Here is a 27,549-nt window from a genome sequence, read left to right on the forward strand (position 1 = left end):
GTAATGGTTACTTAACTGGGCTTCCCAAAAAACAGCTACAGCTCATTCAAAATGCTGCTGTAAGAGTTTTAACCAGGACCAAGAGAACAGAGCACATTACTCCGGTTCTAAAATCTTTACACTGACTCCTGGTTGGTTACAGAATAGATTTTTTGAAGTGCTGCTATTTGTATATTAGTCACTGAATGATTTAGGCCCAGAATACATCTCTGATATGCTTAAAGAATATAAAGTAAGTTCATCTCTTAGATCCAGCGAAACAGGTTAGTTAGTAGAGTCCAAGCTAAACATAGTGAAACAGCATTTAGCTGTTATGATACATATAGCTGGAACAGACTGACAGAAGATACAGATGTGGTGATTTTTGTATCCTAGTTGAAAACATTTCTCTTCTCATGTGCCTATAAAGACTTGCACTTTATTCTTACTGCACTTTACCTTGTATAAGCCATTGATCATTTTTGTTAAACATTAAATCTTAACTTAAGTGTAAAAAAATGTGTTCTAGCTAGGCTTTCACAGGCTGCAACAACACACTGCATGCACATTGCTCAACACCCAAAGAGTTGAGAGCGCTGACCGTAAGGCAAATCCATTGCAAAATCATTTAAAGAAACTGCTGGACATGTCCTCATTTCCAGTGAAAACGGCCACTATGTGCACTGAAAGAAGTTAAGAAATGTGTATGTGTATGGCGCAATGATACTCTCTAATTCTAGTGTGCAGCTCAATGGATGTTTTCCCCTCATATAACAATATATTTACATATATTATTTATATACAGTATCTGCTATGCGCCACGTTTGGGTGGCTGGTAACCGGGCGGTAAGAGAGCTGAGCCATCAACCGGAAGGTTGTAGGTTCAAATCCTATGACTAACCAGGTATACCTGGTTGTGCCCATGGGAAAGCCACTTAATGATGGTGATGCTGCTCTGCTGGCGACGCTGTGCTGCTCCCAGATTGGGCACAGCTAGACAGCAAAATTATGAATTTCCCTTGGAGGACTAATTAAGTACATAACAAATACTGTAACAACATATAAAAAGTGAATGACATTGCAAATTTAGATGGGACTAAAATCACTGAGAGGCACTCCATAATCAGATTTGCTGTCCAAATATAACTTCATTTAGCCAACTCGCTGGCTAAAGAAATGTCACTGGGTCTAGTATCATGTGGAGCTAGACGAAATGGAAAATGATGTCTGCCTAGTCACTGTGCATTCATGATATACATGATATTCATGTACATACACACACACACACACACACACACACACACACACACACTATTGCACATTTTCAAATCACTCCCCAGACACAAAGTTTTAGTCCTTATTTTAGCCACACCCCTTATCAACATTAAGAATTGTCACTACCGAAACACATGTTTTTTGCTATTAAGAAAACTTTGTGTTTAAATAAAAATATTATGATTTTATGTGTGTACAAATGATCAAAGCTGTGTTTGCAAGCCATGGACTGGTTAGCATTTTTGCAGGGGTTGCAATGCAGGGGGCATCTTCTGGCATTGTTGATCTTGATAAAAGTATGACTTAGAAGACAGGGTAGGCGTTTTATGTTTGAAGGAGCACGTGCAAAAGATGAATCTTCCTTGTGTTTTTAATTTGTTATTGATAGACTACTGGCCACACATTCGCTTTCTCAGATTAATCGATTAATCGAAAACATAATGCACCGATTTATTGATCATAGAAATCATTGTTAATTGCAGCCCTATTATCCCAGTATCACAGTATCGGATGATATTAAGGTTAGTATTAATAGAGTTAATGTTTCCTCATTTTTATGCATTTTAAGAAAATGACTTGCAGTTAGCTGGCAGGGCTTAGACACCATAAGCAAAGTGCACAATAAAAGATTAAACAAAACTAAATACAAACTGCTTGGCAACAGGGACTCTGCTATCTTATCTCATTATCTATTAAATATATTGGTTACAATAATCGCTAAACCTGGAAAGTGATATCATATGAGATGTCAGTATCACACTATGCTGGTATAGATGATGTCACCCAGCACTATACTAAACGTTTGGCATGGATATTTGATGTCATGGAATTCTCCTGTTTAAATAGTGTATGTAAGTAAATGTTCCCGTGTAACTTCCTCTATCTGTGGCATAAATGCAACACTGCCTCACAAAGAGAGCCCTTTGAGCGGCATCATAGACCTAAACCATTCAACACAGACAGCTTAAACTGCATCCTTTAAAGCTTAAAGTACACTTCATTTTAAGATCAGGATTACTGGAGAGAGCAGAATGGAGATGTGTGAAGACGATTATGCAAATGTAGAGGAACTGAGGAGTCCTATGGCCAGAGTTAACCAGGAACCCGAAGAACTCAAGTGCAGTATGTTTACATACATAAGTACAGGCAGAAACACATACAGTTAGGACCATCACCATTTGGATGTTGACAAAGTTACTGTTATTTTGGCTGTCTAACACACAATACTGGAGTTAAAATTAAATGAATATGAGCTCACAGTGCAGACCTTCAGCTTTAATTTAAGGGTATTCACTGCCAAATTGGGTGAACAGTGTAGGAGTTACAAACATTTGCATTCATCACCCCACACTTCAGAATTCCTCATGCTGTTTTTGTCAGCAATCACATCATCAATAATACAAGCGAACCACTTGTAGCAGCAAATACGAGTGTTCCACTGGCAGCAATACATACTCATGCCATAACACTTCCTTCGGATCTATCTACTATCTATCTACTTATTTATGTATTTTTAATCAGGCACCTAATTAAGCAGGATGTGAAAAGGGGAGAGGTTTGGGGGGGGCGCAAAGTGAACCTGTGATTGGCTGTTTTCATGGCTTACAGGCCCCAGAGGTGAGCATGCGAAAAGAAAGAAAAATGAATAGATGAGACCATGGAACCCTTAATACGGAATACGGAGTCTGAAAAAACCTGCATCCATGGCTTTACTCAATCCTGGAGTGGGTTATCAGGAGAGTTGGGAGAATTCCTGGTGAGCCAGGAGAGTTTTGGGTCAGTTACTGCAAGTTAATGAATAACTCGCTGCACAAAAATGCTCAAACTGTAAATGTTACATCCAAATGTATATCTGTAGTAATGTAGGCAGCCCCTGTCTCAAGTGATACAGCCCTAACTTAGTTTTGTCATCTTCTCTGTGTCAAAGTTAGATGTGTCTGTGCTGAGCGAATGCATATGCTTTATTGTGAAGGTGCTGCTTTCTGATTGGTTGTTATTGTTTTGTGTCAGGGAGCGGAAGTGCTGGAATATGTAGGGTGAGGACTGCACAGCTGTTAGGAATCGCCTATAGCCTGGTGTAATGATACTATAGAACATGAGCATGTTCTGTGTGTGTGTGTCGCTCTAGGTCTGAAAACAAGTCCCACTCCAGCCCTGGCCTTACTTAAAGGGTTTATTTGATCTGTTGTCCAGCATTGACTGCTGAAATAAAAATTGACCGTTTTTTTTCCGTCAAAGTCCATCTCTAATTCTTGTAAAGGAAGTCAAACATGTAAATGTGTTTGAGTGGATTTTTGTGGATGATGCATGCAGTTCACGCATAAACTATTATGTATGGTCAGTTTGATGGATGTGTATCTCTCAGTAGATGGATATCCTGCTTAAAAAAATCATGCTTTTTTACTTTAAGTACATTTAATCTAATTACTTCAACTTTTACTTGAGTATTTTTTACTGGATTACTAGTACCTTTACTTAAGTAAGGGACTTGTGTACTCCTGCCACCTCTGGTTGTAATTCCTACACCGTTTACTCAGTTTGGATGTAAATACCCTCAGAGCTGAAAGTCTGCACTTTGAGCTCATATCCATTCATCATTTTAACTCTAATATGCTGTGCTGGACAGCCAAAATAAGAACTTTGTTGATGTCTACATAGTTATGGACCTAACTGCATACGCACACAAGTGACAAACTGCACATACGTCCTTCAGTCCAGTTTTATTTTTCTGGCAATTGTAATATATTTGTGGACTGACCCAAATTAGCACTTGCTATTAATTTTCTTAAATTCATTTTTAAATGTATTCCACTCGCACAGCATGTTAACAATCCTGCACATAAGCTTTGGCATATGCTAGATCTTGTGATCACATAGGCATTAGATATCTGGGTTTCTGGTTTCCATCTTGATGTTACTGTACACGCAGTTTCTTATTAGAAAAGCTGCACTACATCTTCCTTTAACACTAGAAATAATGTAATATTGTAGAAATATTGGTCTTTCAGCCACCCTACCCGTGGTACAATCAATCTGAAAACAAAATGGACCCTTATATACTTCCCCTGATTAGTCTCATAGTATTCTGATGACTTATTACAGTCTCTGTGTTCTCTCTATGTTCTACAGGTAGGATCTCTGGATGGGTAGGATAGCTCTCTTTCTGCATGATTCAGCACGACGATAGCCAGTTGCTGAGGAAGCTTGTACTAGCCCCCCCCGCTTGGTACAATCATACTGTGTTTAGAACACAATTCTCGAAAATGATCAAGAGCAAAACTACACAATTCATCCTTCGCCTAATTGTCTTCCTGGTGAAAGATGGTTAAAAGGTCTCCTGTTTATTCTCGCTATCCAGACTTTTCCTTCGCTGGCTCAGCTCTTCAGCCTCTTTCCCCTCACAACATCAGGCAGCCAGGACGCATATAACCACATTTCCAAAAACGTTGGGATGCTGTGCAGAATGTAAATAAAAATACAGGGAGATTCACTCGAAAGAGGCCCCGAATATTCTGGAATAACTCTCGCTAGGAAGAAGCAATCTGAACAAAACAGTGTGCAATGTGCTCCTCAATATATGGAGCTTTGAACAAGCTGGGATGCCCCTGCGTCAGAGCGATGAGGCAGGCGCCGCACAGCCATCGCGACGTTTAACCTCCATTTGCAACTTCTGGGCGCATACCCCCGTACCCCTTCATGTGTCTGGCAGAAAACGGAGAACATTTCCAGCATTGCATGTAATGCAATCGATTACACATACGTCAAGGTATGTAGTGTATTTTGTTGGTTCAGATTGCTTCATCCTAATGGGAGTCACAACGGCATATTCGGGGCCTCTTTCGAGTGAATCTCCCTGTAGAATGCAATGACATTGTTTTTTGAAAAAATATGCCCATTTTGAAATTGATATCAACAACACAGTTCAAAAAAGTTGGGACAGGGTCATGTTTACCACTGTGTTTCATCATCTCTTCTTTTAACAAACTCTGTAAGCGTTTGGGAACTGAAGAGATCAATTGCTGTAGTTTTGAAAGTGAAATGTTTTCCTGTTCTTGTTTGATATCAGATTTGTATCTGCTCATCAGTTCAGGGTCTCCTTTGTTGTATTTTTCATTTCATAATGTGCCAAATGTTATCAGTCTGGACTGCAGGCAGGCCAGTTTAGCACCCAGACTCTTTTAATATAGAGCAATTTCAAATGTTGATTTGTTGGAGCGCAGGACACTTTTCTGCGTCTCCTTAGACCATTTTTAATGAGCTCGGGCCCAGAGAAGGTGGCAGCATTTCTGGATTCTGTTCATATATGTTTTTCTCTTTGCATTTTAAAGTTTTAAACTGCATTTGTGGATGCAGCGACTGTGTTCACAGACAGTGATTTTCAGAGGTGTTCCTGAGCCCATGCAGTGATTTCCATGTTTGTTCCATGTCTGTTTTTAATGCAGTGCTGCCCGAGGTCCCAAAGATCACGGCCAGCAAATACTGGTTCTTGGCCTTGAGAACCTTTATTCTTGAAGTGTTGCGCTATTTGCTCTCTTTCACAGAGTGGTGAACTTCTTCCTTATCTTTACTTCTGAAAGACTCAGCCTCTCTGGGATGCTTTTTTGTACCCAATTATGTTGCTGAGCTTTTGCCAATTAACCACCAGGAGTTTTTTTTAGTATTACACAACTTTACCAACCTTTTGTTGCCTATTGTTGGCATATATTTTTAAAAAACAATAAAATCTCTCAGTTTCAACATTTGATGTTTTATCTTTGTACTATTTTCAATGAAATATAGAGTTTAAATCATTTGCACATCATAGCATTTTGTTTTTATTTACATTTTGCACAGCATCCCAACTTTTTTGGAAATGGGGTTGTATAAAACCTTTATCACTTAACGGTCTATAAACAGTAGCGCTATGCATGCCGCTGTCATTGCTGCATTGACAGGTGGTATGTTAACAATATGGTGGTGCGACCAGTATGACATCAATTGAATACTATTTATGCTTTATCTTAAAGTCTAACCATGAGTATTGTTAGAGGAGTCTCGTAGTAAAGCCAAAATATCTTGCGGTGAGGGACTAATATTCTTTGTGGTGCATGAGAGCGGGCAGGTAATTGGCCCAGTGCAGGTGAGAACGAGACAAAGCATACAGAGAAATCTGGCAAACTCATGAACAGCCCAAATAAAACAACAATCAACTAAAAATTGGTATAAATACACCTAACAGCAAAATACCAAAAATTAATAAACTCTTTGTAAACACTTGTGGAGCCATCATGCAAAATGCTTTCTTGTAGGAACAGAAAGGAAGGACACTTCAAACAGATGGCCATAGCGGTGAAAGTGCACTTAAAAAAGGCAAATAAAAAAGCTGAATAAAGGCATGTCTGACAGGAGGAATGGAGCCACTTCAGTTCCAGTCTTTACTACATCTCCATTATGAAGAGCTGGAGTGAGAGCAGACAGGACTGCAGAGAGAGAGAAGCAGACCTGCTGATCATAAACAGCAGAGAAGAACAGGTGAGAGAGAGAGAGAGAGAGAGAGAGAGAGAGAGAGAGAGAGAGAGAGAGAATCACTGTTCAGCACTAACTCTTTATATTGTATCACACTGGCAGGAGTTTATCACTAATAAACTGGGCAGCAGTCGAGCTTGGATTGGTCTGACTGACAGTGAAACGGAGAGAGTCTGGAAATGGGTGGACGGCTCAGAACTGACCACTAAGTAACTAAGTTACTAACACTCACTCCTCACCGCTCCACATTAGATCCTCTGATTCTCTCTTTCAGGTTCTGGATACCAGGGGAACCCAATGGTTATGGAAATGAAAACAGTGTCACAACTGGCCATGAACTTGGTACTTCAAGAAGCTGGGCTAATTTTCCCTGTAATGACTGCTTTGTTTGGATCTGTGAGAGACCTTCAAAATGAGTCAGTGCAAATGAAAAGAATAAAGTAAAGTAACATGCGCAATTATTGTTAGAGAATGTTGAGAATGTGCTGTAGATGGTTCTACATAATACCTTGTGAAAAGGGTTCTATATAGCACCAGTAAGGGTTTAGCTATTGTTATGAAGTCAAGCTTGTACCAATAAAAGAACACTTTCTGGGGCTATATAGAACCCATCAGCCCATTTGCAATCACACGGCACTAGGAACTGTGGGAGACACTGCTGCTTTTGCTGTAAGGTGCTCAGGTATAGTCATGTTGATGAAAGTGTTTTCTATATTTGCATCGTTTATATGAGTTTGCAACATGTTGTGTCATCATGCTGTGCACTGGGTCATGTCTGCCACGGACACGAACATAAAGAAGACATAATGTACCATATATATATATATATATAATATATATATATATATATATATATATATATATAAAATATGTAGATGTTAAACAAGTTTTAAACAAAAGGCTACATAAACTTTATGCTACCTATCCTTTTCAGATGCATTTTTTCTATGCCACCACCTTACCAACACAAAGTCTCTCACTTCAACCATAAATCATCCTTTTATCCACATTAATTCAGTGTCAGAATTTCCACATCGATCTGTTCAATGTTGAGGGATTATTTAATCCATCATCAACGTTAAACGACAAATGCAACTTAAAACAAGGCTTACTTTTACCATCAGAGATCCTCGTCTACATACTACCCAGATCGAAGAAGCGCAGTGAGACTAAATACGGCGCGTTTAAACGGCCAAAAACTTTTTTTTCCAATGTTTTTGCCTGGAAAAACACAGATGGGACTAAAATTCCCACAGCAGCGATGAGTTCAGTGAAAAACTAAATAATTCGGCATGTAATTTTCTCAGACGAGAGGAGAGAAAACTTGTTTTCACTTCATCATCCATTCTTATAACTATTCATTATAAACAAAAGAATAGAGGAAATGACCCTAAGAAACACCGCCATCTGATGGTGAAAATGAGAAACAACAAGCTCTCCAACCACAGGGAAACCAACCTGTTATCACACACACAAACACCCACACACACACACACACACACAAACACAACTTCTAAACCGCTTATCCTGCATGGGGTGAGCTGGAGCCTATCCCAGCAGTCATTGGGTGGAAGGCAGGATACATCTTGGACAGGTCACCAGTCCATCACAGGGCAGACAGAAATATACAAATAAATGGCCCCGTAACCACTCCTTCACCAGAAAGTCAGCACTTCAGAAATATTATGCTAATGTGTTCAGAAATATTATGCTAATATATACTGTGATGAGATCATTTTTTGGCAAAGGTGGATCTTCATATAAAGCCAAAAGGAGAGCAGCCTATGTGCAGAGTTTCTTTTGGTAGTGCCCATAGAGTCTGTTGTTGAAAAAGGCAAGAAGCCAGTTGTACATGTTCCTATACAGCACACGCTCCAGAAATTACTGAACGAAACTGACATTTTAGATAGAACATGGTCATCAAATCCTTTAATTACATATCCACTGACAAATCTGACCAGCCTCAGACAACTGGAAAAGAATCCTCCTCCAAAGGGACTATTGGTGGAAATGGCCATGAGAACTGGTCCGTCAATGGACTGCTTCCATTTTTCATTGGTCAATACCAATACTTGGGAAATTCTCATGCGTCTCAAAGATACTGTGGAGCTTGTTGTGGCACCTAAACATTAACTGGACTGCAGAGCACAGAGAACTGCTACACTCAACCTTTCCAAGTTTCCTTCTACAACCAAAACATCACTATGTGGAACACTATCCTCACCTTATGAAGAAATACGGACCTTTGACTGATGTGGACTATGTGCTTCGAGGGCAAGCATCAATTCTTCAAAAAAGCTATTCATGATTCCCAGGATTTTAAAAGCGTGGCCATGACACTTGCAACTAAACACTAGAAAGCAATCAGTTACCATTTGGACTGCAGCTCATTTTCAGGCCAGCAGTTGAGATGACAAAGGTTGCAATGGTTTTGCTCTCCTCTTTTCCCAGAGTGCTCAATCCATTAGCAGGCCTGGGTCAGTTCTAGTTGCGTCATCTGTCTGCATCAAAGGAATCAAGTACAGTGCAGATATGATTCTCTGTATTGGATCATGATCAGGTGTTCCTGAGTTTGGTCAGATTACACAGATTGTTGCAGCTAGAGGGTCCATTAGAAATTATGTCTGTCTGCAAAAAATGACAGCAGGGTACAAACAGCACTTTAGGTACTCCCAGATTTGTTACACTGATGCAGCCTCTATGCCTCTATGATAGAGAGTTGTATAGTTGTATATAGATAGATAGATAGATAGATAGATAGATAGATAGATAGATAGATAGATAGATAGAGTTGTAGGTTCTTTGCATTGTGAAAGCATTCTTCAGATTGATGGAGAATGTGCAGTAGATGGTTCTACATAGAAACTTTTGAAAAGGGGTTCTAAATAGCACTGAAAAGTGCTTCTACTTTTATGATGTCAAGCTTTTACCAACAGAAGAACCGTTTTTGCTGCTATATAGAAAACTTTTCAAAAAGAACCATCTACTGCACATTCTCCATCAGTCTGAAGATAAGAGTTGGAAATGTTTTAGTCTGGATGACTGAGGAACCAGTATGAGGAAGACAAGATGAAAACACATGGCTAAAAGGATGAATGACAAGTAGGCTAAGTTAAGCTGTTTATATCGAGGTAGGATTAATACATTTTGTCAGTGTACTTCTGTGAAACCAAAGAGCCATTTCCAAATAAACATATACATTAAAAAAGAACTAAAATATGGTAAAAAAATCTAGCCACAATTTTAAGGACATTAAAGGCATCAAAAGTAAAAAAGGTACAAATAAATAAATAAATAAATAAACAAACAAACAAACAAGCTGTTGATTGTTCCCTCCTCAGCACAAAAATAGCTATCAGCCAAACTTCAAAAGCTGAAGAATGACCTTGCAGGGTGGGACACACTTATGATCACTGCGCAACTGCTCCTAATGTAAAGTGCCTGTGTTGTTGTGTGGCACAGTTAGACCTCATTGATGGAACAATCAGTGATAAAGTTCTGCTGCAAGTATGTTTTCAGTGTTGTTAAATATGGGTTTTTACCAAACATTGCACTTACTGTATTTTGCAGCTCAATCCAGGCTTGTATTGACCAAAATATGTCACCTAGAAAGAAAATGGCTTCATGTTGAATGATTTGAGACATGTATTGTTACTACAGAATGTACTAGGAAATGTAAACACCAGTTCTTACTGATGTTTTTGGTCAGTTCGGTTATTTTCAGAGATTGGCTGTCAGGTCTGGTTATAGTTTAGTTGAAAATAAAACCCTTGTTGCTGTGTATGTAATTTTAAATAAAATCAAAGAAAAATGCACTGCACTTCATTTGTGTTCACTTGTGATGGTAAAACCATCTACAGCTCAAGGTTTTAAAATGGGGAACATATTTGTGACGTTATTGTATTATTGAAGTTTTCACAACTTCAAAATTTGAGTACAAAAAATGTAAATGTTGAATTCAATGAATTGGTTAGTAGGTTTGATTTTACAGCACATTTTCTGTACAATTTTATTTTCTTTAGTATGCATTACTTAAATATTTTAAGGCAATTACTGGCCTTAAACTCTTTAAGTACAATCAACCTATCCAGGTTTACAGCAGAACCTACAGCTAAAAACCCCAACTTGTTTATCAGTTCACTAGAGCAGTCAAGCGCATGGCAGGACAGGCGTACAGCCCAGATAAGACTTTAAATATAGGAGCATTTCTGGCTTATATCAAACCTGCATTCGCTGTTGCTCCACATCTGCACCAACTTCTGTTCAATTAGTACAGAATGTGTCTACTTAAATGTTTACAGGCAGCAAGAGAAGAGACCACACTGGCCCAGTTTTAGCCTTGCTGTCCATTACAGGAAACAGTTTAGATTTTTAATAGTTTTTAAAGCTCTTTATGAGCTAAAGCCCTAGACCACTCTGAGATCTGTAGACTTGGCTGTTCCTCATGGCTTTTCTAAGGTCATGGAACAGTGTCTTATCTGTTACTGTCTTTAGGTCAAAATGTTTTAGTTTTGTTACTGTTTATTTCGTTCATTACTTACCCTTTTTATTTGTATTCATTTGTTGGTTTTTGTCCTGTCCTAATATTTAGATGTTCATATTTATGCATAGCACTTTGTCAACTGTTGTTGTTACTTTGAATGTGCTTTATAAATACGTTTTACTTGCTTACTTGCTTCTACACAGACACAGTTTCTGACCAGAATTTACTAGAACACACAGTTTGGTTTCATTGTGTGATTTTATGCCCACCTTTTTACTCTTATGTAATCACTTGCAATAATGTTTGACTGTTTTGTCTTAATACTCAATTACTGGGTTGTAGCTTTCCATCTGTTGTGTGTGCGGTGTGCGTGTGTGTGTGTGTGTGTGTGTGTGTATGTGTGTGTATGCAAGAGACTGGTGCCTTTTTATTAACCCTTTTTACATTTGTTTTTTTATTAGTTATTAGTTTTATTGGATAAAGTTTGAAGTGTTACATATATATATATATATATATATATATATAATATATATATATATATATATGCAATATTACTTTACTTTGTTCACAAAATGCTGTACCATGTTTTCATGTTACTACCAAAACACAAAGACTTTTAGTCTGTAGGCAGAGCCTTATTTTAGCCACACCCCTGAATTTTAGAGCAGGAAGTGAGACTGCATCCCTGTCCCTCATGACCACATGTTAGATCCCATTGTTTTGAAACAATTGTGTCCCACAGCCTGAAAATCAGTGTGGAACATCGAGAATTGTCACTATTGACACTGATTTTCTGCAATTAAGTACATTTTTTTGTGTTTTAATGAAATATTATGATTTTATGTGTGTGCAACTGTTGAGAGCTGTGTTTGATAGTGATGTACTATCTAGTGTTTTTGAGTTCTGCTCAAAATTAGCTAAAACTGTCCCAACCAAAACAGTCACACTGAAACATTTAGTAAAGTTTGAGTCATTGTTGTTTTGGTAGTGACAAAATGGAATATAATGAAAGCAGAAATAGTGTTTTTTTGTCAGGTTTCAGATTTTTTGCAAAGCTTTAATATGTTTAATTACATGTAGCCTATCTTGATATACCAATCAGTCTCTCCTAAAACGTAAAGCCAAAGAATATTTCTTAACAGAAATTTAGCAGATAAACGACTCTAATAAAAGAAACGTGCATATGGAATTCATGTTGCTTTTGGCCATCCTATTCCAGTACCTGAGTCAAAAGGTCTCTCACAGACCCAGATAAAACGGTCACTACAGGGATAATCAGCCCAGTTATTTACAGGATCGGACCCATAGCCAGTTACGACACAGTCCTCATCTCCAGCATAACTGTTGGGCTCCCCACTTCTCCAGAACCTGAAAGAGAGAATCAGAGAATCCACTGTGTTTATCAGAGCAGTGAGGAATAACTTAATTGTGACCACTGTTCAGTTCTTACCCAGTGGTCAGTGCTGAGTCATCCACCCATTTCCAGACCCCCTCTGAGTCCCCATCAGTCAGACCGATCCAAGCATTTTGATTTTTGGTCAAACCAGTAACCAGTATCTGCACAGATATAAACATTTCTTCATTTGCTCATCGTGATCTTTCTGAAATCTACAAGTTTTTAAATCCCGCCCCCCCCAAACCTGTTCCTCTCTGCTGTTTATGATCACCAGGTCTGCTTCTTTTTCTTTACAGGCTTTTCTTCCCTCATCCCAGGTCATCTTCTCAGTAGAGACATGGTAAATTCTGGAGTTTGAATACTTCCACCCTTTATCTGTTTACGTAAAAGAAAACACTCTTATCCACTCTTAGAACGCCGTGTACACGTGGCTTCATGTTACATACTAAAATAATGTAGCAGCATCAATACAATTTCTTTAGAGAGGAAGACTTTCCACAGACTTTGCAATATTTCTGAATAATTAAATCATTTATTTGTAAACAAAGTTATTCAGAGTGGTTTGATATGAAATGCTCTGATCTGGAAAAACAGACAGTCAGAATTGTTCACAGTGGTCATGATAGGAACCGAATGTTTGAAGAGTTTAATGCTTCTAAAAGCTTTGTCATGGAAAGCTATTAATTGAAATAGTTACAATTATGTTGCCTGAGTTTTTGTTTTATGATAGTTTTGAGAACATTTTGCCCTAAGGCACATTTTTTTAAATACCTTCATGGTGGAGAGGCACATGCAGACTAAAGGCCAAAGAAAACCTATATTTTCAGATTTACCACTATTTTACTACTATCAACATTACATATAAAAACTCATGTAGGTTACTGGTCATTTTGGACAGTAAATGAAATGTACTATATGTGTTGTAGACATCAAAATCTGAGTCAGTATATTTTTCTACAGTCCACCATTTCACATGAAACCATTCTAAAGCAGTTTGCTTACATCTCCACTGAATCAAGCCTTAACAGACAATGTGTCTGCTTACCCAAGTAGGAAAGAGCATCTCTCTGCTGAATTAACTTGAGCCATAAGAACGCAATGCCGCCCAGAAGGAGAACACACAGCAGCCCCAGGCAGATTGCAGCTGCAAAGTTTAAACAGCGAGTAGGTCAAGATACAGACTGTGACATCTTTCAGTGATGTTCAGATTTGAATCACATTTAACAATTTAATCAGCTAAAAGTACTTGTGATCTTTTTGTAGTGTTTAACTTAAGGTTAAGGCCTTAATTGGGGACAGTTGTTACTCATCAGTTAATGTGCCACTAACCACAGTTGCTATTTAAAAGTTCAGAATACCACTGGACAAAAAAATGTAACTTAATTTCACCTCCAAAGATCAGTAAACCTTTCTAGCAAACAATGGCAACATTAGGGAAGAGCTAGTCAGCTAAGGTCTACATCAGACTCCAAAGTATCTATTTCTATGATTGAGCAATAAAACATTTAAATTAAACATTGATATTCAGTCAGTAATTCAAAATGTCCTTCAAAAGGCACAACAAAATGGTCCTAACAGATGAAAAAGTACATCCAGATGATTCAGATGATTAGATGTCCAAGTATTGGGTGCCATCAGTATGAGAAACACCCTCTAGTATTTAGGGAGTCCCATGTTGGCTGGCTGCTTCAGCGTTGACTGGCTGTGACTCTTATGCTAGCTTTTATAGCAACAAAATGTTTGGTTTCTTCTGGAAATGCTCTTGTCTAGTTTCGGTTATGCACTCTTTCACACATTAACTGAGATCTTACACATCTCCTCTTCAGGGGGGTGAATACTTTTATTTCCGCTCAGTTACCTTTTACTCTTTACGTGTTCTGAGGCATTTCTGGTTGAACATGCAGTTTCTGCCCATCACTACAGCCAGATAAAGATGAAATTACAGCAAGAGCAGCAAAGCTTCAGCAGGCATGTGAATGTGGCTTTATTATGATTTGTTCAAAAGGCACAGTTAGCATAGAAATCTGGGCTCATAAAATACAACCAGATGCAGATGATGAACTGCCAATTTAACATCACTGGCTGCTGCTAACAGACTTACTTTTTCTGGTTTACACCCCATATTCTCTTTATACATGGATATATTCTGCCCTCCTAGAGCTGGCTGAGCAGGTCAGCAGAGAGGGAACAGGCTAACAGGCTAACGCTACAATAATATGCCTGTACCTGACTCTCAGTGTAAACACAGCGGAAAAAGTTGAAATGAAATGATTTTATTAGGATGAGTAATTGGTGCAGGCTATGAATAGGATATTTGGACTCAAGTGTTTCTTTCTCACCGGTTCAGATTTCTGTGGACAGCTCAGTTACACACATCAGCACACAAGCATCCCAACACTAAAGATTATTTATGTATTTAGTACCACATTTCCCAACATGTTAGGATGTTATAAGCATTTAACATATTGTCTGTTCACGCTTTGCCAGACTTTCTATCCATAAATCACTCATGGGGAGCAGGAATAAGGTGAATAGCCTGGAGACTGTTAACCAGCCCCGAACCTCATAACCTCAAGATTTCACACGTTACCCTGACTCTGTTACACATCAGGAAATTTCAGTAAAAAAGCAAATCTACTATGTAAAATGCACTCGTTAAAAAACAAGCCCAATTTTGTAGTGCAAAATCATGCTTTATGCCGTATATTTACTGGGTTTGAGTGGGAAGACCCCTAAAATGTTAATCAAGACACACAAAATTACCTGGATGTTTTTTATTTTTATTTTTTTTATTGTGCTTTTTATATTTAAAATAATGAGCCTCATTCACCAATATCTTTAAGTTTTTTCTTAAGTTTGTTCTTGAGAAAAGTCCTAAGAAAAAGTCTACTCCAGATTTGTGACATGTTCTTAAATGTGTGTGTGGATTCTGTTCTTACCCAAGAACAAATACCAAACTAGAGAAACATAGCTGAATGTCAGCATCGTCATGAAAAGTGGGTTTAAAGAAGAACTTTTAAAGTCCTGGTGACATCCCACATATAAAGAAAAATAATGCGGAACAATGCCTTATTAATGGGTGGGAACAAGATCCTAATGCGGGCCATGACTTGGTAAGCCGTGGGAATGACATTATTAGGTTGTGGCTACGACTTGAGAACAAGATCATACCTTACTAAGTCATGGACATGCATTAGGATCTCCTTCCCACACCTTACAAAGTCGTGGCCACATATTATTTTTATTTATATAGGAAGTCACCAGTGGGTCTCTGTAAAAGAACTGAAAGTAAACCGTTTTACTATTAGCAGGACATCAGATAGGAGATGTGTAGAAGAGATGGTTGATGTGGAGAAAGATAATTTTAGTAATGGCATTACTGGGAAACCTGTTTTTGACACCTCTTTTTTTAAAATCCGTCACAAGCAGTGTTTTCCCCTTTTTTTCATTTACGTTTTATGATCATTGACACGTCAACGATCAATGCTGAATTCCTGCAACTTTTGTGGATGTGTAAATTGCAGGTTACAGGTTAATTAAAAAGAAACTCTGAGGGAGGACACCCTAAAACAGCGCTACAGTGAACTGGGCTGTGTCCCGGATCTTTACAGACCCAGTTAACACCTCTGGTAAGGACCACAAGCCACTAAACAAACCTTTACTCTTCACTTTCAAATAGTTGAGCATTTTTAAATGTAGATACTTTTTGGATTTTTCCATTTTAGTACCTATACTTTCACTAAAGTACGTCACCCCACTGCTGCGCTCCCTTCACTGGCTTCCTGTAGCTGCACGCATCAGATTTAAAACCCTTATGCTTGCCTACAAGGCCAAAAATGGACCAGCCCCTCCCTACTTGATGGCAACGGTCAAATCCCGAACTGTACCACGAGCCCTTCGAGCTTCGAGTACAGCTCGGCTTGACCCGCCATCCTTCAAGGCGCGTGGAAGGCAAGCATCTAGACTGTTCTCTGTGCTGGCACCCAGGTGGTGGAACGAACTCCCACTGGCTGTCCGTACAGCAGAGTCTCTCGCTGTCTTTAAACACAGACTGAAGACACACCTGTTTATTCAGCACTTAAATGAGCACTAAATTAAGTATTGATTGTAATGTATTGTACAGCACTTATGTATTTTATTGTATTGTATTGCACTGTTCTGTGTTTAAGTCTGTCCCTTTTTCACTAGGTGTCAATGACCTTCTGATTCTAGCAGTATCTGAGCTTAGGACTGACTTTCTCTCTAACCTATTGGTAGCTAGCGAAGATTCTTTCTCTGGATAGACAAAGCACTTTTTGTAAGTCGCTCTGGATAAGAGCGTCTGCTAAATGATGTAACTGTAAATGTAAAGTACGGTTTCTTTGTATAACTGCTGAGTGGTACAACTCTGGTTTGCATATGTATCTTTGTATGTGAGGTACTTTACCTTTGCTTCTTGGTTTCTGGTTTGGTCTGGTCCCTTCAACCTCCTGGACATTCTTTTTTCCATGAATGTCTTCACATGAAGTATGAGAGCTGCCAGACACAAATCTGTTATATGTAATTCCTGAATTTTCATAAATATTCTCAGTCATTCTGCTCTCTTCAGTGACCCAATGATAAGTTCAAATCAAATGAGTTTTGAATGTTCTCTGTCTACAGAAAGCCGTCCTGAGTGGGAGGCTTTATGGTCACTGATAAAGAAGTGGACAGGAGGCCGAGGAGGAAGTGAAACAGGATCATTTGCATTAGAGAATCTGCTATGAATGTGTCCTGATCTGTATGTGCATCTTATGAAGAAAATTATTCTATTCTGTGTTTTACAGTGTTCATGCAAAACCACAGTGTCTGTATAACTACAGTCTATACTACAGTCTTCATAGTCTGTATAAATGTAAGAGCAGGTTGCGTGAAATTTAATAAATTATCCGTGATATTTTCACATGACCTCTGTATTTTAAGATATGCATATGTGCTAGCTTGTTAAGTATGTTTTATTTTAGTCTAAATGTCTTTAAGAAGTTCTGAGACTACATGCTCAGTTAACAGCTGTCACCACAGCCAAGCAAAGCTAAACCAGTGACTGGAGACTGGGAATGTTTTGGTTACAAGCCGCTCTAGAATCGCAGTGCTCCCACAGTGGTTCTCCTTTTATCAACTGCCAACCAAGACACAAACAGATAAGGTTAAATAAATTGAGAGTGGTCATTGGTTGGATTAACTGAGAGTGGTCATTGGTTGGATTAATTGAGAGTGGTCATTGGTTGGATTAACTGAGAGTGGTCATTGGTTGGATTAACTGAGAGTGGTCATTGGTTGGATAAATTGAGAGTGGTCATTGGTTGGATTAACTGAGAGTGGTCATTGGTTGGATAAATTGAGAGTGGTCATTGGCTGGATTAACTGAGAGTGGTCATTGGTTGGATTAACTGAGAGTGGTCATTGGTTGGATAAATTGAAAGTGGTCATTGGTTGGATTAACTGAGAGTGGTCATTGGTTGGATAAATTGAAAGTGGTCATTGGTTGGATTAATTGAGAGTGGGCTTTGGTTTGAATTAATTGAAAGCAGGCATTAGTTGTATTAAATGAGAGTGGCCATTGGTTGGATTAGTTGAGAGTGGGCAATGGTTGCATTCATTCATATTGAATGCAAAGAAACTTTTATTCCATCCCACATTTATGTTTATAAGTTTATTTGATGGAGTTATTTTTGTACATACACAAATGTCCTTAGTGGACCTAAATAAAGGTAAAACGTAAGATGTGGGCTCTTTACATTATTTAACAGGCACAAATTGTGGAAAACTAAACGCTTTAAAATAAAATTATTCGATGTAGTATTTAAACATTGTGAAAGTTTCAACATGCACTGTTTACTCCCCAGACCACTTACAGAAACTAAGCTGCAAAAGCACCACAGACCATATGTGGAAAATGAGCTGCAAAATAAATAGGGGGCAACCAATCTATAATGGCTGCTTTTACATAAATCTGCCCATTCACTTCAGTTTAATCCCACCTATTAATTTTGAAGTTCTGAATGGGACACAATACAGGACAGCCAATCAGAACTGAGATCATATACATCAGTCTTAAAAGCACAGTAACAGATGCTGCCTGTTTAATTCTAAGGAATAAAGAGAGGTTGGAAAAGCTCATGTAAAAATGTGCTGTTGTTAATACTTGTGGCGGGGAGGGGGGGCGGGGGGGGGATACAGTGAAAATGTGGGCCCTTTAACTGGCTACAATCAGCAAAATCCTGCAGTTATTTATGTTTGTCAGCAGAGGGAAATCAAACTCAGTCTCACACATGAAACTTCATTAGTTTCTGTACTGAAAGTGCATTAGTGACATTGCACTTGACAAATATAACATTTAACAACAAAGACAGTGTGAAATTCAGCAGTTCTAACTGAGTCTAGAGGGACAATTATTAATCTGCTCCCCATCACTCAGCACTATTCTCCCAGAAACACTACAGTTATCCAACTCTTAACAAGGCTCATTATATCTCAATGCTTAAGTGTCAGAATAATACAGAAAATCTCTATATATATTCGATATCTAATTACTAATAGTTAAAAGTTAAAGGAGTGTCATTTAAACTGGTTCATGATGTCTACCCAGCAGAAGAAAAACATATGTAAGATGTAAATTTTTAAAAAACTGACAAAGTTTAGTGAAGGCTCCTTAACTTAAAGATTTCTTTAATCTCACACTTAACGAAAGATAGTGAGAACGTAACAGAAGACTTCCTTTAATACGGATTTGTTTTTTTTTAGCAGGAGTAAGGAGTTGCAACTCGAGAAGAAACAGGATGGATCTCAAGAGGCTAGAGAGTCAAAAGAGACGTGACCAGCCAAGTCGTTTGTAAGAACTTCATACAAAGACTGAGCGAGGTTGAAACTGAGCCTTGCTCTTAAATAGGCCATCCCACAGGTGTACTGGATCTCCCCTGATTAGGAGCAGCCCTGCACCACCCTCTGGTGGCCAGCACAGGTATATCTCCAGTCCTGGCCCTTACAAAAATGTGAAACATTTTGGGCATAATCCCTTATTGTATATAATATGAAAAAAATGGTATATTAGCGAAAAAAAGTCCTTTTTTTATTTTGCCAGCTTCACATTTAAATTTGCCATTCCACCTTAAATGGTGCAGCAGTTAAGGTGGAACTTTCACCACAACTTTCAACATCTTTTCTGTAAGCCTTGTTCAGTGCAGTCGTTTGGGTTTCAGTTGTCTAAAATCAAATAAAACTAGCTGTTGTTTTTAGTTTGCTGAGCTAGTTGTAGTGGTGTTTTAATTTTAATCCTGTGCTCACAATGCTATCAAAAATCATCCAAAATGATATCTTCAACTATATATTTTTTTCCCATTAAGTTCAAAAATACTTTTTTTTTTTTCCATATGTAGTTGTACTACTATTTGTATATCGTGTGTAGCATTATGCCTATTATGGTTATCTGTATACCATGGACTTTGTACGTTATTTGGAAGGGTAAAATACCCTTAATATACAGCCATACACTACTAACATGCCGTCATAAATGGGCTGTAATACTGTTACCATCATTTTTGGTGTTCAGTGTTGAGATGGCCTTAATTTGCTGAAGAATGCAGACTGACTCAAAGGGCCTTGAGGACTTGAAGATTAGGACTTGACTTAAGACTTGCTTGTATTGACTTGGGCATCGACTTGAGACTTGGGACATGAATCAAGACTTGACTGTACTGACTCAGGACTTGAATTGAGACTCAACTGTCTTGACTTGGGGCTTGACTTGAGGCTTTAGACTTACGTGTTACTTGCAACTTAGTGACTTGCTCCCACCTCTGCCTCTGCACATTTTGATGGTGTACATCATCATCATCAACACTCTGTATCACCTTTTCAAGTTGTCAGAAGAGCCTTCAGAGGTTCCAGCAGTCAATGACTAACTGGATGAGGCACCGTATGTAAACCTCAGAACTTTCCCCCTCATCAGCATCCCTTTAAATATCAGTGAAATCCAATTTGCGAAGTATTGCTGGTTCACCCTTGCTGTGTACAGAGCTTTCCCTGCCTTTGTTTTTTACCCTTTTTGCCTGAGTTTCGGACTGTTTTGTAAGCCTGTTTAAGAAGCCCTGCTTCGGATCCCTTACACCTGTCTGAACCTCAGCTGTGACATAATCTGTAACTGAAATAAAGTTTCGTTTTAGAGCTGCTCACTCAGACTTGTGGTTAGGCTTTCACCCACGTTGCCTTGCGATGCTTCCAGTTTAATGTTCAGTACAAGGTCTTTGTGAAGGTCAAAAGTTCAATCTAGTGTAATAAAAGAGAGTTGTCTCGTGCTTTTGTATTAATTGTCTTTAAAACTATATTTTGGAATTAAGAGAAAACTATGAGACTGTGTATGACGTCCACCCACAAAAAAAAAAAAAGTCATGTGACCTCCACACAATGATTTACACAACACTGTTTGTTCATTTCTGATAATCCACCTAGGTTGTAGGTATGGACATTGCTGTTCAGATGTCCTTACAGTATTTTACATATAATGCAATAATGTATGAGGTTAAGAACAAACGACAAGACAGTGAGAGCAGGGGCCGTGCTGTATTCTCACCTTCATCAAACACAGGAAGGCTGTTTTGACACACTTTGTCACTTCCTTGACTAGAACCAGAAGAGTAATTATAATAAACCATACCTAAGCTAAGAAGTGTAGCTGTGCAATAGAGTTCCTACTTACAGAAACACAGTGATTTGTGTTTTGGTGAGTTTTAATAGATTAGAAATGTCTCAGGATGTTTATGATGACTTGATTTGCACTGAGGAGCTGCAAAGAGGGGATAAAGTGGAGATGGTGGTGGCGATATACGAGAGTTTAGATGCGGTTAGAAACCATGAGCCTGGCACAGAAACACCAGAGGACACCATCACCAGGAGGATTCTGAAAATACAACATCCAGGTAGTAAAATCAGACAACACTTTACTTGAACCCTCCTATATAACATTGATATAACCATGTCAGAAGCATGTCATTGCAAATATCATAGTCTGTCACAAGTTAACTTGACAGCTTTTGTTCAGTACTATAACACAGTCATGTTACCATGTTTGTCAACACAACAGCCTCATGCTCTAGTGTGCTCTAGTTAGCCATCATGACATCAAACATTATGATATGTCATTACAATTACCGGTAGCTGTCTTAACCTTGTTCACACTTTTATAAAATCTGTCATGACGATAAATGACATCTGACATTAAGGCATGGTTGCACACTTATTTTATAAATAGGGTAAATAGTCCCATCAAACAGCATTATTATCAATTCATATCAAGATTGTACTTATTAACTTATATTCAGTTTAGTATTATGCTGCGGTATTCTTAATATTATATTGGATGGGAAATATTTGGTGTAAGCATACCTAATTTTAACAGCAAACAAACATGCAGTCATACTGGGGACATGAAGGGAGTAAAATAGAGGACGCTTTTCATCTCCTGACTAAAGCTTATGTGCTTTCCCCATAGAGACTAACAATAAAGGAAGTAGATGCAGCAGACTGGCTGCAGTGTGTCTGGGGCTGCTGGGTGTTCTCCTGCTGACAGCCATCACAGTGCTGTTTATCAAGTTCAACAACCTGACTACAGAGAGATACCAGTTACAGACCAGTTATTCCAACATGACTATAGAGAGAGACCAGTTACAGAGCATAAACACCGACCTGACTATAGAGAGAGACCAGTTACAGACCAGCCTGGCTAAAGAAAGAGGCCAGTTCCAAGCAGAGAGAGGCAGATTCCAGAGGATGCTTTCTGAACTGGGTAAGGTGTTAGTTTTTTATGTCTGACTTGATTAAGTCATAATTCATTATTGTTATGGATGTGCTGATGTTTTTTATGGATACAACCCATGTCATTTGGGCTGAACAGTGCAAGAGCTTAACAAACCAGGATGGATCTACTTCAGCTCCAGTCTTTACTACATCTCTACTGAGAAGAAGAGCTGGTATGGAAGCAGGCAGGACTGCAGAGAGAGAAGGGCAGACCTGGTGATCATACACAGCAAAGAGGAACAGGTATGTGCGCGCGTGTGTGTGTTTAAAACAAGATTACTTTGAACAGGTTAAAGGTCAGGTGACTGTCTTGGCCTTTGCAGGACATCCCTCTTCTTTGCTGTAAAAAATCTTGTGCTGCTCTTGGAGAATGCTTCACTCTTACAGTTATGAAGGCTTAGCTATGCTAAAAACAAACGTAATGCCTTCATACTGACTAGGAGTACTACAAAGTTGTGTTATGTGGAGGACAAAGTCGTTCCAGTTTTAGCTAGTTTTAGCTTAAATTAGCTTTTTGAAGTTCGTTGAAAAGCGTAGCTTTTCTACCAGGTTACCTTATGGTGTGTGTTTGTTTAGGAATTCACGCAGCCTCGTCTTTGGTTGTCTTCCATGGAATAATACCACATATTGTGCAGAGGTGACAGTGGTTCTGGTTACTCACAATGGCCGGCCCACTGTTCACGCATGCGAAGAAGTTTATTTTTGCTATTATGGACTGAAGTAAGTCACGCTGTGTTCTAAACAACATCGACAGGTCCGCAAAACAAATGAAGATCTGGATGCACTTTGGTTGTTTTTGGGCACGTGTTAACGGAGATGAATTTGGTGAAAATCCTAATCGAGTGTTGGTTAGCAGCATTAGCCTAGCATCTCCCATTGTAAACTAAAAAAGGCAACTTCAGATACCAAATATGTCTTGGCTGATTAACTATATCTGGAGTAAATGATAAATTATGTTAATTTGATGGTTTTTGCCAAACGTTTTCTTTAAGAATTAATAGAAAAAATAAATATATTTCACCAATAAAATAGAAGCAAAATGTAAAGTCAATGTTTAAGTGATCTATATTGGTAAAATGTAATTCAGCCTCCCACCTAGTGAGGCTGCTTGACTGTTTCTCTTGACAGCTGAGCTGACTAGGTGGTATATTAGTTGAAAAGAAAACTAAACTAAATACTGTAAGCTCTTATTAAATATTAATACACATTTGCCATGTTCCACCGTTTACAGTGTGACTGGCCATTGAATGTGAGCTAAGCTGTAATGTGTTGTGAGTATCTGGTTATGTGTAAGCAGTTATCACACCTCAACAGGACTTTATTGAAATGTTAAGAAGAGGTCAGAAAGCTTGGATTGGTCTGACTGACAGAGAAACTGAGGGCCTCTGGAAATGGGTGGACGGTTCAGGACTGACCTCTAGGTAAGAAATCACTTTACTGAACTCTGGTCATGGTACAGTTACTTTTCACTGTTCTGATAAAACACAGACCCGCAACCGAGAAGGATAAACGGCTTAGGAGATGTGTGTGTGTGTGTGTGTGTGTGTGTGTGTGTGTGTGTGTGTGTGTGTGTGCTAAAACACAGACACTCTGATTCTGTCTTTCAGGTTTTGGGGACATGGGGAACCCACCGGTTATGGAGACTGTGTTATAACTGGCCATTGGCCTGATTCTGTAAACAACTGGGCTGATTATACATGTAACTACCAGTTTTTCTGGATTTGTAAGAAGAGAATATTTAGCTGAATTATGTCATATGATTAAATGGTAAAATGTTTTTTAGATGAATCTCCTGAACTTATTTAATTTCCACTTAAAGCAGAAATTAAGTACAAGTTATTCATTTTCCAAAACTTCAGAGTGTCCAAAGCTTCAAAGTTCAAAAAAGAGTAACAATATTCAAAAAACAATGGACCGGCCACCCCAGAGTCCAGACTTCAATATAATAAATAGTCATTTTATGTATGTTAATGTGTTAACGCATATATTTTCAACTCTCTCCCTGAGAAAGTCCAGTGTTACTTGTACTTATCATCCAAAACTTGGTTTGAATATTAAATCATTCATTTAATGAAATCTGGTGGTGGATTTGAAGAATTCCATGTGATGGTTGGGGGATTCAGGAGTTCACAAACTAACACCTTACCCAGTTCAGAAAGCATCCTCTGGAATCTGCCTCTCTCTGCTTGGAACTGGCCTCTTTCTTTAGCCAGGCTGGTCTGTAACTGGTCTCTCTCTATAGTCAGGTTGGTGTTTATGCTCTGTAACTGGTCTCTCTCTATAGTCATGTTGGAATAACTGGTCTGTAACTGGTCTCTCTCTGTAGTCAGGTTGTTGAACTTGATAAACAGCACTGTGATGGCTGTCAGCAGGAGAACACCCAGCAGCCCCAGACACACTGCAGCCAGTCTGTTGGAAACCACACCTGTGTTCTTGTGACTAGTTAACAAAACATAAACTACTCTGAAGTTAAGACTGGACACTTCTGATTTAATGTCTAATACCTGTGTATTTGAAGTCATCCATACAAATATATATCTAGCACTTAACCAGCTAAATGCCAATGAAAAACTGCCAAACTGTTAAAAGATGAACTGCATCTGTAGGTAGCAGTAGTAGACACCTTGCTAACATTAGTCTGCCTCCAAATAACCAACCAAATAAACAACCAGTTCAGTACTGTATTTGCTGCTTAAACTATCATCTGGAACAAAAAAAAAATATTTTTATTCATTTTCTTTGGCCTCTGGTTTAATAAAGTGGGTCAGTTTACCCACTAGTTTCTCATTTATGTAGAACCCTGTATTTCATCTGCATGTAAACTGTAATGCTGGGTTGACGAACCAGACGCTTGCAGATATAAAATAGATAAACAAGTGAGGGTCTAAACCAAAGAGCCTATAAACAGGTAATTTTAGCCAAATGGGTAAATCTCAGAATCAACAATGAGAGACAAAACAAAGTCATAACAGAACAGACAGAAAAGCTTAAGAGCAGCTCAGTACACACTGACAAAACAGGAGGCAATGCTTCTCAATTAAAGAGTGAAAGCGTTTATACACAGGCAAACAGGTGAAAACAATCAGTACTCAGGTGGCTGGGATCTGCTGGTTGATGGATGATTGGCTGGCAGAGTCACATGATAAACTGGGGGATCTTGGGAATTGGAGTTTGTAATGCAGTGAGAGTCTGATTAACATCACATAAGAAAAATATTTGGAAAACCATAAATGGAAAAATCATACACACTGATAACAGATGATAAACACATGAATGTTAAAAACAAATAAATATTAAACATGACTGGAATTTATTATAGGTTGAATTATGGCTATTGATCAATCCTAACATTATTACTGATTGAAAGTATGCATTTAAAAATGAACCCTGTTTACACTGTGACATGTGGAAAATAATAATAATATAAAAGTAATGACTGTGGATGTAACTAGAGCATTGAAACAGAGTTATACTTTATTTGGGCTTTGGCTGAATCATGAAATGGTTGTCAAACTGTATTTTGATGACCTGGCATTCATTCAAGTCTTGCTAACACCCTGGCCACTCCAGTCAAAATGTCCTGCATCCAACCCTGAACTTAAACAGGAGACACAATCATGCATGATTGGGATGGGGAGAGACTCACCACTTTGCCAAAAATGCATCTGCAAAAAAATGTGTGTCTGTATGTGTGATCTGTTGTATGTTGGACCAAACATGTGTGGAAACATTTTAAAAAAGATCATTTTAATGGAAAAATGTCCTTCAGCGTAGTTCAGGCATTACTTTTTGCAGGATTGTGTTGTGCTATGAATCAATACCACAACATTCAAATGAGATAATGTTGCAGCCACACCTCACATTGCACAAGCAATGAAACTCACTGGTAATCTTTGTTTATGAATGAGCAAACATGTTACTGCCACTCTATTTACTCTTGCCTTATGGTAAATGTGGCCCTTTGTGATCGGAGTTTGTGTTTACACCAGCTAGTGGGCAGCGTTAGCAAGTTATAGACAGAAGGACTCAATTAGGCTCGGAAGGCAGTGCTCTGACACGCTCGCCAGCCTCAAAATTAAACAAAATGCTACAGAAACACAAGCTGTGCACTGAATTCTACATGCCATCAAAACAGCCAGGCTTCTTTGGTAATCAATAAACTTCAGAACTCCCATGAGCTAATCATGTCCGTATGTTTGAAATAACATGGAGACAACAGAGTTCAAGAGGTGCCTCCAAGCATTTTGACTCTCAGACACATTAGATATTAGTCCACTTCAACTCACAGACATGCTGGAGTTATAAAATTAACTCTTTTGGAGTTGACTCCTCATCACTATGCTCAGTGTGATAGTTTTCCTGGCATTGTTAGCTGATCATGCTCAGGGCCACAGAACTGTTCAAGAGAGATGGCTGACATCCCTGCGGAAAAAACTATGCTGGTTTAGCTGGACACCCAGTATGGTCAGCCTGGTTGACCAGCATCCAAAACACAACATATGCTGGTTTTGCTGGTGACCAGCCATGTTGGTCCACACTTGTTTTTCTCGCAAGGATTCACTGTTCGCTGACTGGTTTGCTTTTCCCACATGGGAAAAAAAAATATATATTCCAAATGTATTTATCAAATATAATGTTGCAGTGTATGAAAATGGTCAAAAAATGTATTGATTAAAAATATATTTTAAATGCATTTATTTGTATTTGTTAATATATTTTTCCAATCGTATGTAGTTTTAATCAAGTGTGGTGTTTGGACATGAAGCCTGTTAGCTAAGCTAATACTGCTGAAAAAACAGTGCAGACCAGCAAGCATTTCATGCTGGTCTAAACTGGTCTCTGTTGGTCTAGTGCTGGTCTGGTTTAGGTGGTCACCCCAGCATGGCCACGCTGGTTCATCAGCATACCAGCACCCAAAACACAACATATTCTGGTTTTGCTGGTGATTAGCCATGCTGGTCTATGCTGGTTTAGCAGGCTAAAAGTGACACGCACCAAAGTACAGGCTCAGTTCCAGCTAACTGATGCTTAAATGACACTTGTTTAGAGGATAAAGACACATGTTTGAGGGTGTAAAGTGACAGGTGTTGGAGTGACAGCC

General features: G+C 38.6%; 1 protein-coding gene across 1 annotated transcript in view; it reads right to left on the reverse strand.

The window, feature by feature from the left end:
* The window catches only part of LOC118816518 (C-type lectin domain family 4 member E-like), a 35,484-nt gene extending 14,177 nt beyond the window's left edge, over positions 1-21,307 (reverse strand). The window contains exons 1-4 of the mRNA XM_036582934.1: positions 21,226-21,307; positions 12,883-13,013; positions 12,693-12,799; positions 12,465-12,610 (exon numbers count right to left, since the gene is read on the reverse strand). Of these exons, the coding sequence (XP_036438827.1) occupies positions 12,465-12,610; positions 12,693-12,799; positions 12,883-13,013; positions 21,226-21,307 (466 nt within the window). The remainder of the gene's footprint in view (positions 1-12,464; positions 12,611-12,692; positions 12,800-12,882; positions 13,014-21,225) is intronic.
* Positions 21,308-27,549: the final 6,242 nt, after the last annotated feature.

This window comes from Colossoma macropomum, unplaced genomic scaffold, assembly GCF_904425465.1.
Source record: "Colossoma macropomum unplaced genomic scaffold, Colossoma_macropomum, whole genome shotgun sequence".
Taxonomy (NCBI): domain Eukaryota; kingdom Metazoa; phylum Chordata; class Actinopteri; order Characiformes; family Serrasalmidae; genus Colossoma; species Colossoma macropomum.